This window comes from Aptenodytes patagonicus, chromosome Z (assembly GCF_965638725.1).
Source record: "Aptenodytes patagonicus chromosome Z, bAptPat1.pri.cur, whole genome shotgun sequence".
In the NCBI taxonomy this organism is placed as follows: domain Eukaryota; kingdom Metazoa; phylum Chordata; class Aves; order Sphenisciformes; family Spheniscidae; genus Aptenodytes; species Aptenodytes patagonicus.
In genome coordinates this window covers 20632447-20645319 of record NC_134982.1, presented here as the reverse complement: position 1 = coordinate 20645319, position 12873 = coordinate 20632447, and the positions used below count along the sequence as shown (strand labels likewise).

General features: G+C 37.9%; 1 protein-coding gene across 3 annotated transcripts in view; it reads left to right on the top strand.

Annotated features, from left to right (window-relative positions):
- Positions 1-12873, top strand: part of SLC38A9 (solute carrier family 38 member 9) — a 50424-nt gene that overhangs the window by 35895 nt on the left and 1656 nt on the right. For all 3 annotated transcript variants that reach the window (XM_076362702.1, XM_076362703.1, XM_076362704.1), the window contains 3 exons: positions 2621-2734; positions 4068-4216; positions 11907-11996. In XM_076362702.1, the coding sequence (XP_076218817.1) occupies positions 2621-2734; positions 4068-4216; positions 11907-11996 (353 nt within the window). The remainder of the gene's footprint in view (positions 1-2620; positions 2735-4067; positions 4217-11906; positions 11997-12873) is intronic.

The window sequence follows — 12873 nt, the reverse complement described above, 5'->3', positions numbered from 1 at the left end:
ATTCAGGTTTTTGAGTTGTCTTTATTTCTTTTCTTGTTGCTTACGGAAATCAAAATCTGGGTATTCTTTGTATGGTGACAGCACCTGAAAACAAGGGTCTATTGTGTTACGTGCTATAAAAGTACATTATCAAAATTATCTCAGAACTTAGTTTCAGTACAGATTAAAGCATACACCCTTAAGAACTGTAGGAACACGAACTGGTTAGTATAATCAGAGGTGATAGCACACCAGCTATCTACCCTTAATCAAATGTAGTCCAAAGGAAGCAGTAAGAATTTCATTTCGGATTGCTTGCCCTCACAACTGCAAGTAATTGTCACAGCAAAAATAGTTTTACAGTTGGTTCTAGGCTTATATGTAGGCTGAGTACAAGTAACAACTGCGAGTTACTATGCTGTCTTTATGCATGAGGAATACACCTAAAATATGAAATTTAAAGCAAGTGAAAAACAGGTTTTGTCAGATGATGTGCCTTAAGAAGGTCTTAGGTGCATTTTGAAAAGTTGTCCAAGTCCTGTCTTCAAGAGATGAGAGTCCATGTCTCTCTGCAAAACCACCTTACCCTGATTAGTCTCTGGCTGCTATTGTTAATGGAAGTTGCTTATAAATACCTATAAGAAATCTGGATGCTCAGATTTAGTATTCCTAAAACCAGTTTTTAGGATGGGCGCTGGTGCTTTTGAAGATATAGCTGTTAAATAAAAACTACTACAGCTTCTCATGTCACTGAGGAGAGATTCTGGGAATAATTTAAAGAAAATACTATTGCTCAACCTCTGATGGAGGTTGATAGTCCTTACTCAGTGACCAGTGTGAGGAGAGTGATGAAGACTAGAGAAACATCTTCCAGCTGCATGTAACTGGTCAGCAGGAGGAAGAGGTTGCAGCTGGAAGTGTGCAGCTGCTGGGGGCATGAGGGCTACCCTGGGGTACATGTTAACAGCGCATTGTTGGCTGATGAGAAATATCATCAGCCTCTTGCAGACTGATGGGAAAAAGGCATCAGTCTTCTACCCCAAAAGCACTGGCAAAATGAGGAAATTCCAGTTCCCTCACTAAAAACCAGCTTCCTTCTGAACTTTTCTTGAAACTCGTAATCTAGCATTTTATACTTCCCTCAGGAACCACCTTGCCCTTTGGAAGACGCCCACAACGGTGTAGGATATGCTTCTTTTGTCAAGGAGATAGTGTGAAGAAACACTTAGGGAAACATTTCCATGCACAGATGTGATCAGTGTTTGCCCATGCTCAGTGAGCTGGCTGGAGGCCATAATTATGATCCTGGTCTGGAAGCTATATAGTCCTAATAATTTGGTGCTGTGCCTGAGCTACTAAGACTTGTTTCTCAGTCATAGGAAAATAGGGTCATGTATTGAAGCATTACTAGTAATCCTTTAAGAAGCTGATAATTAGCAGCAGCTGAACAAATGGTTTGCTATAAAGTAATGAGTGTTTTGTAGTGTAGCATAAGCTTATACAGAATATAGTTAGTTGATAACTAGAAATAAATGATCTCCCACTTTATTTCCAAAAAAACCAATTGATGTAGAATAACCCACTAAGTACATTGCTATGAGGTCACTCTGATGTATATGTGGATTGTGTAATTTCATAAAGTACTTGAGTAGATTTGCTGCTTATTTTCCAATACTAAATGTTGCTAAAAACTTTTAATTATTTTTGTGTAGTTGGCAATCTTTTTATATATTAGATACTTTGTAAATATAGTCAAAATTTTCAGAAGTGAGCATTGAAGTTAAGGTTTAAATATATATTTAGGTATATGTAGTATAGTTAAATATGGATTTATGACCCTAGCTTCAGCACTGTCCTAAAAATCTTTTACTATTATTTAGTGCATTTACCTGGGGTGTTTATAGAAATTCAGTAATAAAGCGGATAGGCAATTTTAAATGAAAGAGTCATTATAAAATACAGTGCTAAAGCTAAAGGACATATATACCTCTGTGCCTATCTATGCCTTTCTGTTTTATTTGTGTTTTATTTGTATTTTTTATTTAATGGTGTATTCACTATGTCTTCCATTATCACTCCATTCATACAGAAGCCTGATGTATTAGCTTCTGGTTTGGAGCCAGTGTGTGTGGATCATCCTCTTAGGTTTCAAAGCAGCTTCTTAAAAAATGTCCTTTACATTATATCTGCAGTTGGGTAGGCTGATGTCTTTAATTGCAAGATTTTAGTCCTGACAAGAAATTTAACATATGGCATTGCTGGGCTTTCTGGTGAATGTAAGAAAGTAGAGGGGGGGGGTTGTTTGTTTGTTTTAATAACTAGTGTATGTTTGTGCATCCAGCAATAACGTTACCTCTATTAGCATATCTATTTCTTGGTGCCTTTTCTGTATGTAGATAGATATATAATACTTGTCTAGCTCCACTTAAGGTTATCTTCTTGCAGCTTTCTGATCTGCTCCAGGACCAGATTTGAAGTCCCCATTCAAGTAATAGAAAATAAAAGTAAAACTGTAAAAGTAATAGTAATAAATATAAAACAGTAATAAATATAAAAGTAACAGTAATAAATGCAATAGAAATCTTCTCATGAGGTTTTGGTGTGTCAGTGCTGGCCAAAATAAGATTTTATTTTTCCTCAGGTGAGAGACCTCTCTATTGCATACTTCCTGGTGGGATTAACATATCTGTATGTTGGAGTGATAATTTTTGCATCTTTTCCTTCTCCACCACTATCCAAAGAATGTATTGAACAGGTGAGATATTATACTGCAGTGTATATTTGTCCTTGATCTTTTAAAAAATATGTATTAAAAAAAGAACTGCTACTGCTTCTTGCTTCATGACTCACCCTGGCAGACACATCTGTCCTTGACTCTGCTCATTTGGCTAATGCCTCATGGGCAGTACCACAAGCAGATGAGTAATGCTTGTGTTATCTCGTTTATATTCAGGCCTGGTTGCCAGTAGTTCTGTAAAAAGAAAAAAAACCCAAACAACACAACTCTGTGAAAGTGATGAAGAAAGGACCAAAATGAACAAGTGAACAGTTGAGGCTTTAATTTCTTCAGCTTCTTTAATCCTGAAAAGTATTGTGTTTATGTTTAGTTGGGTGTGCAGTGACCAATCCCATTCAGTGGGACTGGTTTCAGGTACTCCAGAAAAAGAAATATAATGCCAATGCAAGCTTATTTAGATAGGAGTCCTTGCTATGGGTAGGTTTGGAGTCTAACACTATGGTGAGCCTTGCCAGCAGAGTTCTTCAGATAATAGCACAACATGAAACACCCTGTGAAGGCTATTAAACTCTTATGTGCTTATAGGCAAGGCTGATTCCCATACCCTAAATTACTTCAAAGATAGGAGTTATCAATTGGTGATCCATTTTATGCCAGGTGTTCCATGTCTCTTGCATAATATTTAGCAATAAAGCAGCATTTAAAGGCTTCCTCTGACTGTAGGTTAGTTAGAACTGGTACCACTGTTTAACCATGAAATGATTTTTTGAACCATTTGAAATAATTTCATGGAGTGAAATCCACAGTTGAATAATAGGTGACAGGTGATTTTCTTCCCATTTATTTTCTGTAGTTATCCTAAGTACTTACGAAGCCATTTGTATATTTCTGTGATACTTAAGTCTTATACTACTTTTTCAGATGTTGCCACTTGTAGTATATGATCCCTTCCTCATTTGTATATGATGCAGTTTTGCTGATTAAATAACTGTTTTTAATATCTAGATATGATATGACAGGTAATAGGAGCATATGAATCCATCTGCCTAAAAAATCAGGTGGCCCTTCCACAGCCTTGATTATTTGAGGATGTTCAGAAGATTGGAAAATAATTCCATCTTTAATGCTAACATAAAAGCTGACATCAGCCCTGTAATATTGAAAAATGAGTTAGTATTTGGTGGCAAGGCAATTGTAAAAGAGGGAGATGGTATTTCATCTTAAGGAGTTCATTTAACAATTGTAGTTGCTTGGCTTTTATTCCTTTCTTTCTTGCACACAGCTATTAAAAATCAGCAGATACATGTAATCAAGCCACCATTGATAAGTGTAACATTATTCCTATGTTTAGAATTTTCTAGATAACTTTCCCAGCGATGACATCATGTCATTTGTTGCAAGAATATTTCTGCTGTTCCAGATGATGACTGTATACCCACTGTTGGGCTATCTGGCACGAGTTCAGCTGTTAAGACAGTTTTTTGGAAATGCTTACCCAAGGTAAGAAGTCTACTCCTTGACAAGAGCTTGGCACACTTTGTTTAACTGGCCTTCTGTTGTCAGAAATTTGGCTGAGCTTTTGGGGATTTCCTTTGCTGCATTAGGTACCTTTCAAAAGCTAATTTCGCAATGTTTGTAGAGTCGGGGGTGAATAGGCATGCAAAATAAACTTGCCTGCAGATCAAGACTGCCTGCAGATCAGGACTGCTACAGCTTGGCAGAGCAGAATGGGGGGGTTCTTTTGTTTCAGCTCTTCGTTTTGTCAATAAACAGAGGAATTTTGTCAACACAGTTCCTTTGTGTTATGCATTTATATGGCAAAAGAAAAGTTGTACAGGGAAAAAATCTTGTTCAGTCCAGAAACATTTCATCAAGTAGTCTTTTAAGCTGTGAAGGGCATACACTGATATTAACCTTTCAGGGTGCCATATGTGTTTTGATTGCACAAAATTAGTAATCATCCATGTGGTTTTAAACAGAGCTAATAGCTAAGTGAGCTGTTAGCTGTGTTATCTAGGCTGCTGCTATGCTTATAAAAATAGCTTTTCACATGCTAATTTCAGAGATGAGCCACACCCCTGCGTTTGTACACTGTCTGAACTCCAGGGAAGAGCTGATCCAGATTTCAATTTTAGATTTTTTTTTTAAATAAAACCTGGGACATTTATATTTGGAGTATTGTCTGAATTTGTCACAGCTGAGAAGTTGGTATTTATCTCTGAGTTTCTTATTTTATATTGTGAATTACTGTTGATGGAGGAAAGGAAAAAAATACCCCAGGAAGAAATGTGTATTTCCTCTGTGGCATCAGCAATAGCATACAGGTCTGGGAAGACGACGTTCCAAGTTTCAGGTTTCTTCTGGATCCTAAAATAGGTATGAGAAGGTCTAGAAATTGGATGCCTAAAATTAGGCAGTGAAATAAGTGCCTACTTTTTTTGATGCTAAATTGTACGCAGTTCAACGTTGAGGAGATTTTTAGGAACTACTGCAAGTTACTGTTGGAAACAAGGCCATTGATTTAAGCGCTAAACATGGATTTCACAGCCACTGGGAAATAGTCATGTCCTTTATATTATGTGGATGTGCCTCTTCCTATCTCCTCCCTCCAGTTACTCCCTGACCAGAATGGTTTTCATTTCCCTCATGCCCTCTCCTAGAACCTACAGCTTCATACCAGTCTCTTCTCAGGTTAATTCCAGCTTGCCGTTTTAAGCCTTCATGGTATGACGAACGTGATGATGCAAATACTTGCTTGGTTCTTGTCTCTAGTATGTCCTGTGGGTAGCTTCGCTCACTTTTTTTGGTGGTTTTTTTTGTTTGTTTGTTTAAGACTCTTTATAGGGAGGTATTTAAAGTTTCTGAGAAGTCAAAAACGGTTTCTAGGAAGCCACTTAAATCGCTCCAGCCTATAGTGATAAGGTAGTACATGCTGGCTGGCTGGCTGTGTCTTCCTCTCTAGTATCCCAGGTATCTCAAGTATAGCACAAAAATGTCAACTAACTTCCAAGCTCCAGCTTCTGTGCATTTATAACCGGCAAGGTCAGCCCTTAGTTTTTCTATGCAATAGGGACTGACTGAAGACTGGTAGCAAGCACAGGACCTGTCTCTGGGAGGATAGTAAAGATTTACTACCTGGTTGTAAAATAATGTCTTTTGATGACTGGTTCTCACCAGTAGCTAAAGCTGACGAAGGTCCTTTAGTAGCATTGTGCTGATACCACCTTTCTAGGAAAAATTTCAGTATTCTGAGTTTTTCCCAGAGCTGCTTTTGTGGGGAAACATTTTGCAAATATAAAGAAGTAGCTCTTACTAACATAAACTGATGTCTCACTGGGGAGCCTGTTGATCCACCCTGAAGAACCTACCTGGAAATACTAAGTTCCATGGCTTTTGTGTAGGAAAATGAGCACTCCACTAGTAGTTGTAGAAACTTGGCTGCTTTTACCAAAATCTTCAGTGTCCAGGGCTAACGGTTCTCGGGCAGTAAGAAGACTGACCTGCAGAGACTCAAGCTTTAGCTCTTAGATGTGTGCATAAGATGTATATATGGAGGGCAATATTCCCAGTCACTTGACTGGAGAAAATTTCTATGTAAGTAATGAGCCAAAATGATGAAGCAGGAGAAAAAGAGCAGAACAGAAAGTGGGGTTCTGTGCTGTTCTTCTAGAAAAATTAAAAAAAATACCAAAACCCAAACCCCACAGTTTAAAATGGGTATTTTTGTGACTGATTCTGTATGTTTACGTGATTTTTCTACCTTTTCCTATTTTTATTTTCAGGTTGTGGAAGTGGGGTTTAGGGGCATGCACTGATGGTATATCCATCCATCTGTTAATACAGCACATTGGGTAGTGTGCTGAGTTCATATCGATTGTGTGTTTGAGGATCTTTGTTGGCAACCTAGCCTCATTTAACCCTGTGATTCGATGTGCTAAATCACATGTATTTCCATAGATGTATCTTTCCTATATTAAGTTTCCTTTGCAGCTGAGAGAATGTTATAAATTTACCTTCTGGCTATAATTGTCCAATTATTTCTTTTTTTACCAAAAAAAACCCAAAACCAAACACCTCCTCCTTTGGTCCACATCCCCATTGTAAATTTTCCTGTCTTCATTTTTAAGCCCTGGGTTGCTCCATATGGATGTGCTGCAGGTTTTGCATGAACTGGAAGCTTCCTGGTATTAAAAGCCAGGCTTCTTCATATGAGCAATTTTTTGCAGATGTGGATACCTGCTGCTGCTATGGATGGAGTTAAGGGCTAGCCATTAAGTTATTAGCTGGAGCACTTGGAATTCTGGGTGGATGCATCTTAAAGCTGGCTATTGATTGAATAGCTTGATCACACACATGCTTAGAGGGCTGACAGATAATTTTTATTTCCTAGCAGTGACTGTATTGCTCAGATCAATTTGATTCTTTGCTTTAGCTCCTTTTTCTTTACTATTTATCTGTCACTGGATATGATGAAGCACCAAGGTATTAGTTTGCTGTTTTGTAGTTCTTAAGTCTTGACAGTCGGTCTAATCCAAGGCAATTTCTACCAAAAGCAGCATCCTGTTTCATATCCTGGCTTTTGCTGGTAAGCCATGGATTATAACTGGATTACAATCAGGAACCATTTACTTGACTTCATGGGAGCTTTTCTTGTCTGAAGACTGATCCCCATGTCTTCTGTCCCATGCTTTTTTAGATACTTTGCAGTGCTATTTTTCTACTAACAGTGCTTTGCTGTGCTTAGCCATGGTGTATCCTACTAACCTGTAGTCTTGCGTGATGAAGCAGCTCATCCTCTACAAACTTAAAAGCTTAAGCAGATGATACATAACTTTTTCTTCTCCCAGGTTTCACATCAGGGATCAGCTGAACAGTCACAGCTTGCTTGTCTGAAGCATAGAGGAAATGAGTAGCATCCTATGTCCTCCAGCAGTCAGGAGGAGAGCAAAAGCCCCCCTGCTTCTCAGAAGGGGGATTCTCCTTCCTCTTATGTACCAGTAGCAGTCATCTGTGTCTCTGCCCATTGTAAAAACAAATACGTGTGTAGACGTGCTGGGCACAGTAGTCTTCTGACAGGCATCATCACAAAGCCTTCAGCCTTTCTGTGCTTCCTACAAAAGATTTAGAAACAAGAGAAGGCATCCTAATTCCTTCTTTCATTTTGCAAAATGCATGCTAGTGTACAGACTACAACATAGAAAGGGATGTACTGGGATGAAACCCAAGGAACTGTTCATTCTCTTCTTCACTCCCTGGTGTTGTAAAGGAAGGCCAAAATGTCGTGTATTGGGAAATTACTTTCTTTTCTAAAGTGAGATATGTTTGCAATGGCATCATTTAATGGGTGACTTAGGGCCAGAGGCATTTGGTTTATCTACTGTTTCTTACGTGACTCTGGATCTTCTTCGATGTACAGAAAGCTAATTTTTTTATTACTGTTATTGGGTCTTGGCTACAGTGATACTTGTGACAGAGAATTCCCTTGATTAATTATATGCTGTGTATAAAATGCTTTGTACAGTCAGCAGTTTTTAAAACTTCTTAACATCTTTCCTGTTCTGGGAGGTTAAATAAGCTGATGGACAGAAATCACTTGGCTTTCCTTAAAGATTGTCCTCCCTTTACTCCATGGTAGCCTAGCAGACCTGCCAGTTCTCCCACAGATGTGCGTCTCCTGATACAATGAAATACGTTTCTGCTGTTTGCATGAGTGTTTAGTTATCTGCTCTTCACCTAGCTTCTGTCTTGCTTTTTAACTGCTGTGATTCATAGTCTTTTGACTGATGTCACTTGAGTGGGATTTCCAGGAAGAAAATGCATTTTTACATACAGTAACCTTTCAAAAATTCTCACTTAAATGATCCTGTTTTGCTTTTTTCCTTGCTCTCCTGCTTGCCTTATTGTGTGTGTTCACCCTGTGACTCCGTGCTGAGTCCAGCACTTCTAATTTCCTTGCATCTGACCTGAGGGGATTTAAAATCAGTTTCTTTCTTTAAATATCCTCTGCCCTAGGGTTTGGTTTCACAGTTTTCAATATGATTCTTACTTTGAGGATGCTGAAGTTAATTAGATATATGTGGTCACTGTCGTTCAGTGGCTTAACTGTAACTACCACTTCGGCAGGAGAGCCTTCTAATGATCTTCTGGCATACCAGGTTGTTTCTGGACTCTGTCAGTCTGAAAGGTTAACCTTGCAATGGGGAAAAAAAGCAAGACTTAGGGGAAAGCTTGATTTTTTTTTTTTCCCCTTCTCCCTCCTACCGTTTTTGTGGGATTGAGAGATTTTTGCAGGTGAGCAGTGATTCCCTTTATAGAAAAGATGCAGGTGAGCATCTGCCCGACCGAGAATATTGAGGCTGAGGACAGAATATAAAAGACGGAGCACAGTGTGCTGCACTTGGATTGCCGTGGGTGTGCCTCTTTTGTGAATTACAGCGTCCTTGAGGCAATCCAACCTGTGCCTCAGAGCAGCAACCCTAATCAGGCTGCCCAGGCGGACAATCCAGCCTTGGCATGGGCCACCCAACTCTGCTGCCATTGACCAAGAGGAAGAAAGTTACACTGCTTAGAAAACAGCTGTATGCCAGCAGGGTGATTAGGTAAAAAGGGGCCAAATCCTTTCTGATCTCTAACGCAATTTAAATACTTTTCTTCCTATAGTCGTAATAAGCAGAGGTGGTATGGTTATGCCCCCCAAAAATGCTGGTTTTCTGACTGCCCTTTTGCAGTGTGTGGTGACCATTAATTGTACCGTAAGCCAGTGTCAGGCTAAAACTGAGCAATTTAGAACTTGTTAAAATGTCACAGGCTATGAGAAATGCTTGTCCCCCCTGGAGCCCACCTGCACGAAACTTACAGTCTTATGAAATATACTATCTCAAATCATACAGCTAGATTATCAGATTCTTCTTTATTCAGAAGGATAGCTTTTTTCTAAATGATAATGCCTTTCTCTCCATTAAGAATGAGTGGTTTTCCTGTCTTGGAGCTGAGATGAACTATGAATATCTGCCTAGGTAAAAGAGAGGGATTGCAGGTTAAACACCTGTTATCCAATAACATGGTTACAACTGGAGCTGTTTCAAATAAGGTAGAAAAAGGAGCAAGGATGTTCCAGGGGAGAAATGCAGTGTAACCTTTTCCCCTGAAACAGATGGATTTAAATCCTTTTCAGACTTTTTGATTTTGGTATTGTTCCTGAGGATCCTGCTTAATTGTAACAATTAAAACTGCAAAGCACTACTCTGCAAGTACTGAATTGTTTTGGAGGCTCCAGCATTTTAAGACCATTGTTTTCAACTGAGCCAAAACACATCCCCCCTTCCCCTCCCACCCCACCCCCGCCCCCAACCCAATTATTCTGTCCCGGATCAAGAAGCTGAAAAATGTTTCATTTCACACTAAACACACACACGCACCACTTTGCTTTTGAAGTTATAAGAGCTAGAATTAATGTTTTAAAAACAACAACTTTGAACTACAAAATGACTTTTTCTGTTTTAAATCATGTCAGAATGAAATACTTCTGACTTTTTTCAGGTTTTCTGCTAAAATATTCTGAACTGACCCAAATTTCAAAACATTTTTGAATTACTAAGCCTGCATTCTTTTTAATCCCTCTTGCTAAAAAAATAAATTACAGCAAAAAAAGAATGGAAGAAGTGCCGTCATTTTCTGTGTTCATAAACTTTTGGCTTCAATTGTGCTATCTGACAGTAAGATTTGCAATCTGCCGTACGTGTGGGGAAAGAGGAAGTAATTTTTAATGGCAAACACTTCTTTATGAACAATTTAGTTAATTGGCTTTCCTTAGCATATTAGAGAAGCAGTAAACATTTGGTCCGTCTTTCCCTAATAAGTCTGATTCTTGGGATTTTATTTTTTATTCTTGGGTTTTACCAAGTTTATATCCAATTATGTTTTTGTTAAGGTTTCAGCTGCTGTATTCCCACTGCTATCTTCAGTCTCTGAGGTACAACTCTTGTACAATGTCGTGCACAAAATTAAAGAGATTATTTCTGTCTTTTTGATACCAATTTTTAAGAGACAACATTAGAAGTAGTCCATATCTTAAATTATTCCTTTGTGTTTAAATTACCTCCATTCCCCTAAACTTTAATGAGACTACGTCTCTAATCTTTCTTCCTAACTTGGAAACTGGCAGCCAGCCTTTCAGCCATGGAAGTGGTCACTTTTAAAAAGCTTGTTAGTTAGTGACATCCTCCATAACAGATACTTTCTACAGTTAAGAAAAAATTAGCATTGGCTTACAGATTGTGTTTATTTTAAGAAATCAAATCCTCCAGAAGAAAAAACAAAACATGTAAGTGTATGTATGTTTTCTCTGTGTGAATTCTTTCTTCCCTTCATAGAAACAGCTGTGTGACCAAAATATCGCAGGTTTTTATTATATTTCCTGACTTTATGTTAAAATATGCCAACATTTCATATTCTCTAAAGAAAAGTGATACTCTCCTGAGTTTCAGCTCTGCATAACTACACTGAGTTTGTCTGGTGCATTAAAAGCTGCTTTTGCAGAACAGAAAATCTCAGTTTCTTTCATCCTTAATGCAAAAAGGAAAGCAACAGGAAATAATTTGTAAAAACAAATTCAACAAAAAATTCCAGCATAAATAGTACACAGTTCAAATATTAGATGATGTCCAACATTCTAAACGTTTGTCCTCTATCAAAATGCATTAGAGTTCAAGTTTTAAGGTGTTATTTCCCTCCAAGTATTCTCTGTAATGTTTTCTACTCGATGCATCTTTTCCTTTCTTCTGGTTTCCATTAGTTCACTTTGAGCAATTCAGATGATTCTCTGAACAAGCTAATTCTTTCTTGTGGGAATTAAGTTATACACTATTGTTTCTTTGGTATTTGAATATCCATCTGAAATACTCGAGTGCTGAGTACCACGTATGGTGTTTTTCAGAAGAACTGCCAAATTACACATACTTACTCCTTAAGAATATTTTGAGTCAACACACTAGACATTTAGAGTTTGGCACTCTGGATATTCAGTAGATGTTATGTTTGCTGTGAAATTAATTAGCTTTAATAGAGTGAGTTGTGCAAATGGAAACACCATCCATGTACCAGTTAAGTGTTAATGTAAATGACAGATAATGGTGGCGTTTTGTAATAAATACAGCATAGATTTTAACATTCTTTCCTCACTTTCCTGTAGTGTTTTCCATGTGCTCGTCCTGAACGTAGCAATTGTGGGAGCTGGAGTAGCAATGGCAAGATTTTATCCGAATATAGGAGGTATCATAAGGTGAGTGTTGCTTGCACAGTGAACTTGCCTATGGTGGTGTTGCATTTGCCTCTTGATGTTGAAAAGGAACAGTATGAGTGCAGGTAATTCTATCTTTACATTTTGTGAGGCTTACACCATTTTAAGTTGTAAATAATGATTTAGAAGTACAAACGATCAGCTCTTTTAAAGTTCTGACAAGCAGCTATCTGTAATTGTGCCTCTGTATCTGAGGTGATTAGGATGATTCCCCAAGTTTCATTGGAGCAATATCTGAGGACCTTGTAACTGTACACGTGAAAGAATATGGTGCCAGCAGAAAAGCTGCTCAGTATTGTGAGGCTTCTCTCAAGTTTTTGTTTTGTGTTAAGACCGTTTGAAGCTGTTTTGAAAGTCCATAATAAAAATCCAAGAAAGCAAGTAACTTCAAAGGGAAAAGTGACATAAAAGTTGTACTTCTAAATGATATATAAAATTTACCATGTTAATAAACACCTAGGATTTCTATAATTGAGAAAGATTAGAGGAAATAATCTAATGAGTTTTATTTTCTACATTTGACACCACCATATTTGTAGTCATTGTCATTCATTCCATGTCATTGCATCTTTCCTATAGCAACCAGGAGAGGGAGGTGTTTAAAAATATAGAAATCTGCAAATATAAAACCAGAATGATAGGCTTGAGTCTGACCAGAGTAGCAAAATAACTTACTTTCACTCAGTGGCTGATCTTTAAGGTTTTTTCTGTTTCCTTTTTTTTTCTACCTCTCCTTTTAGTGAAAATGTTTGTATTCCAGTAATAGAGATGGTTTAGTTATTAATTCCAAATAAACATCATGCAATACATTTCTCTGTTTGCAAACTGATCTTGACCTCTGCTAATGTGTTCATACTGT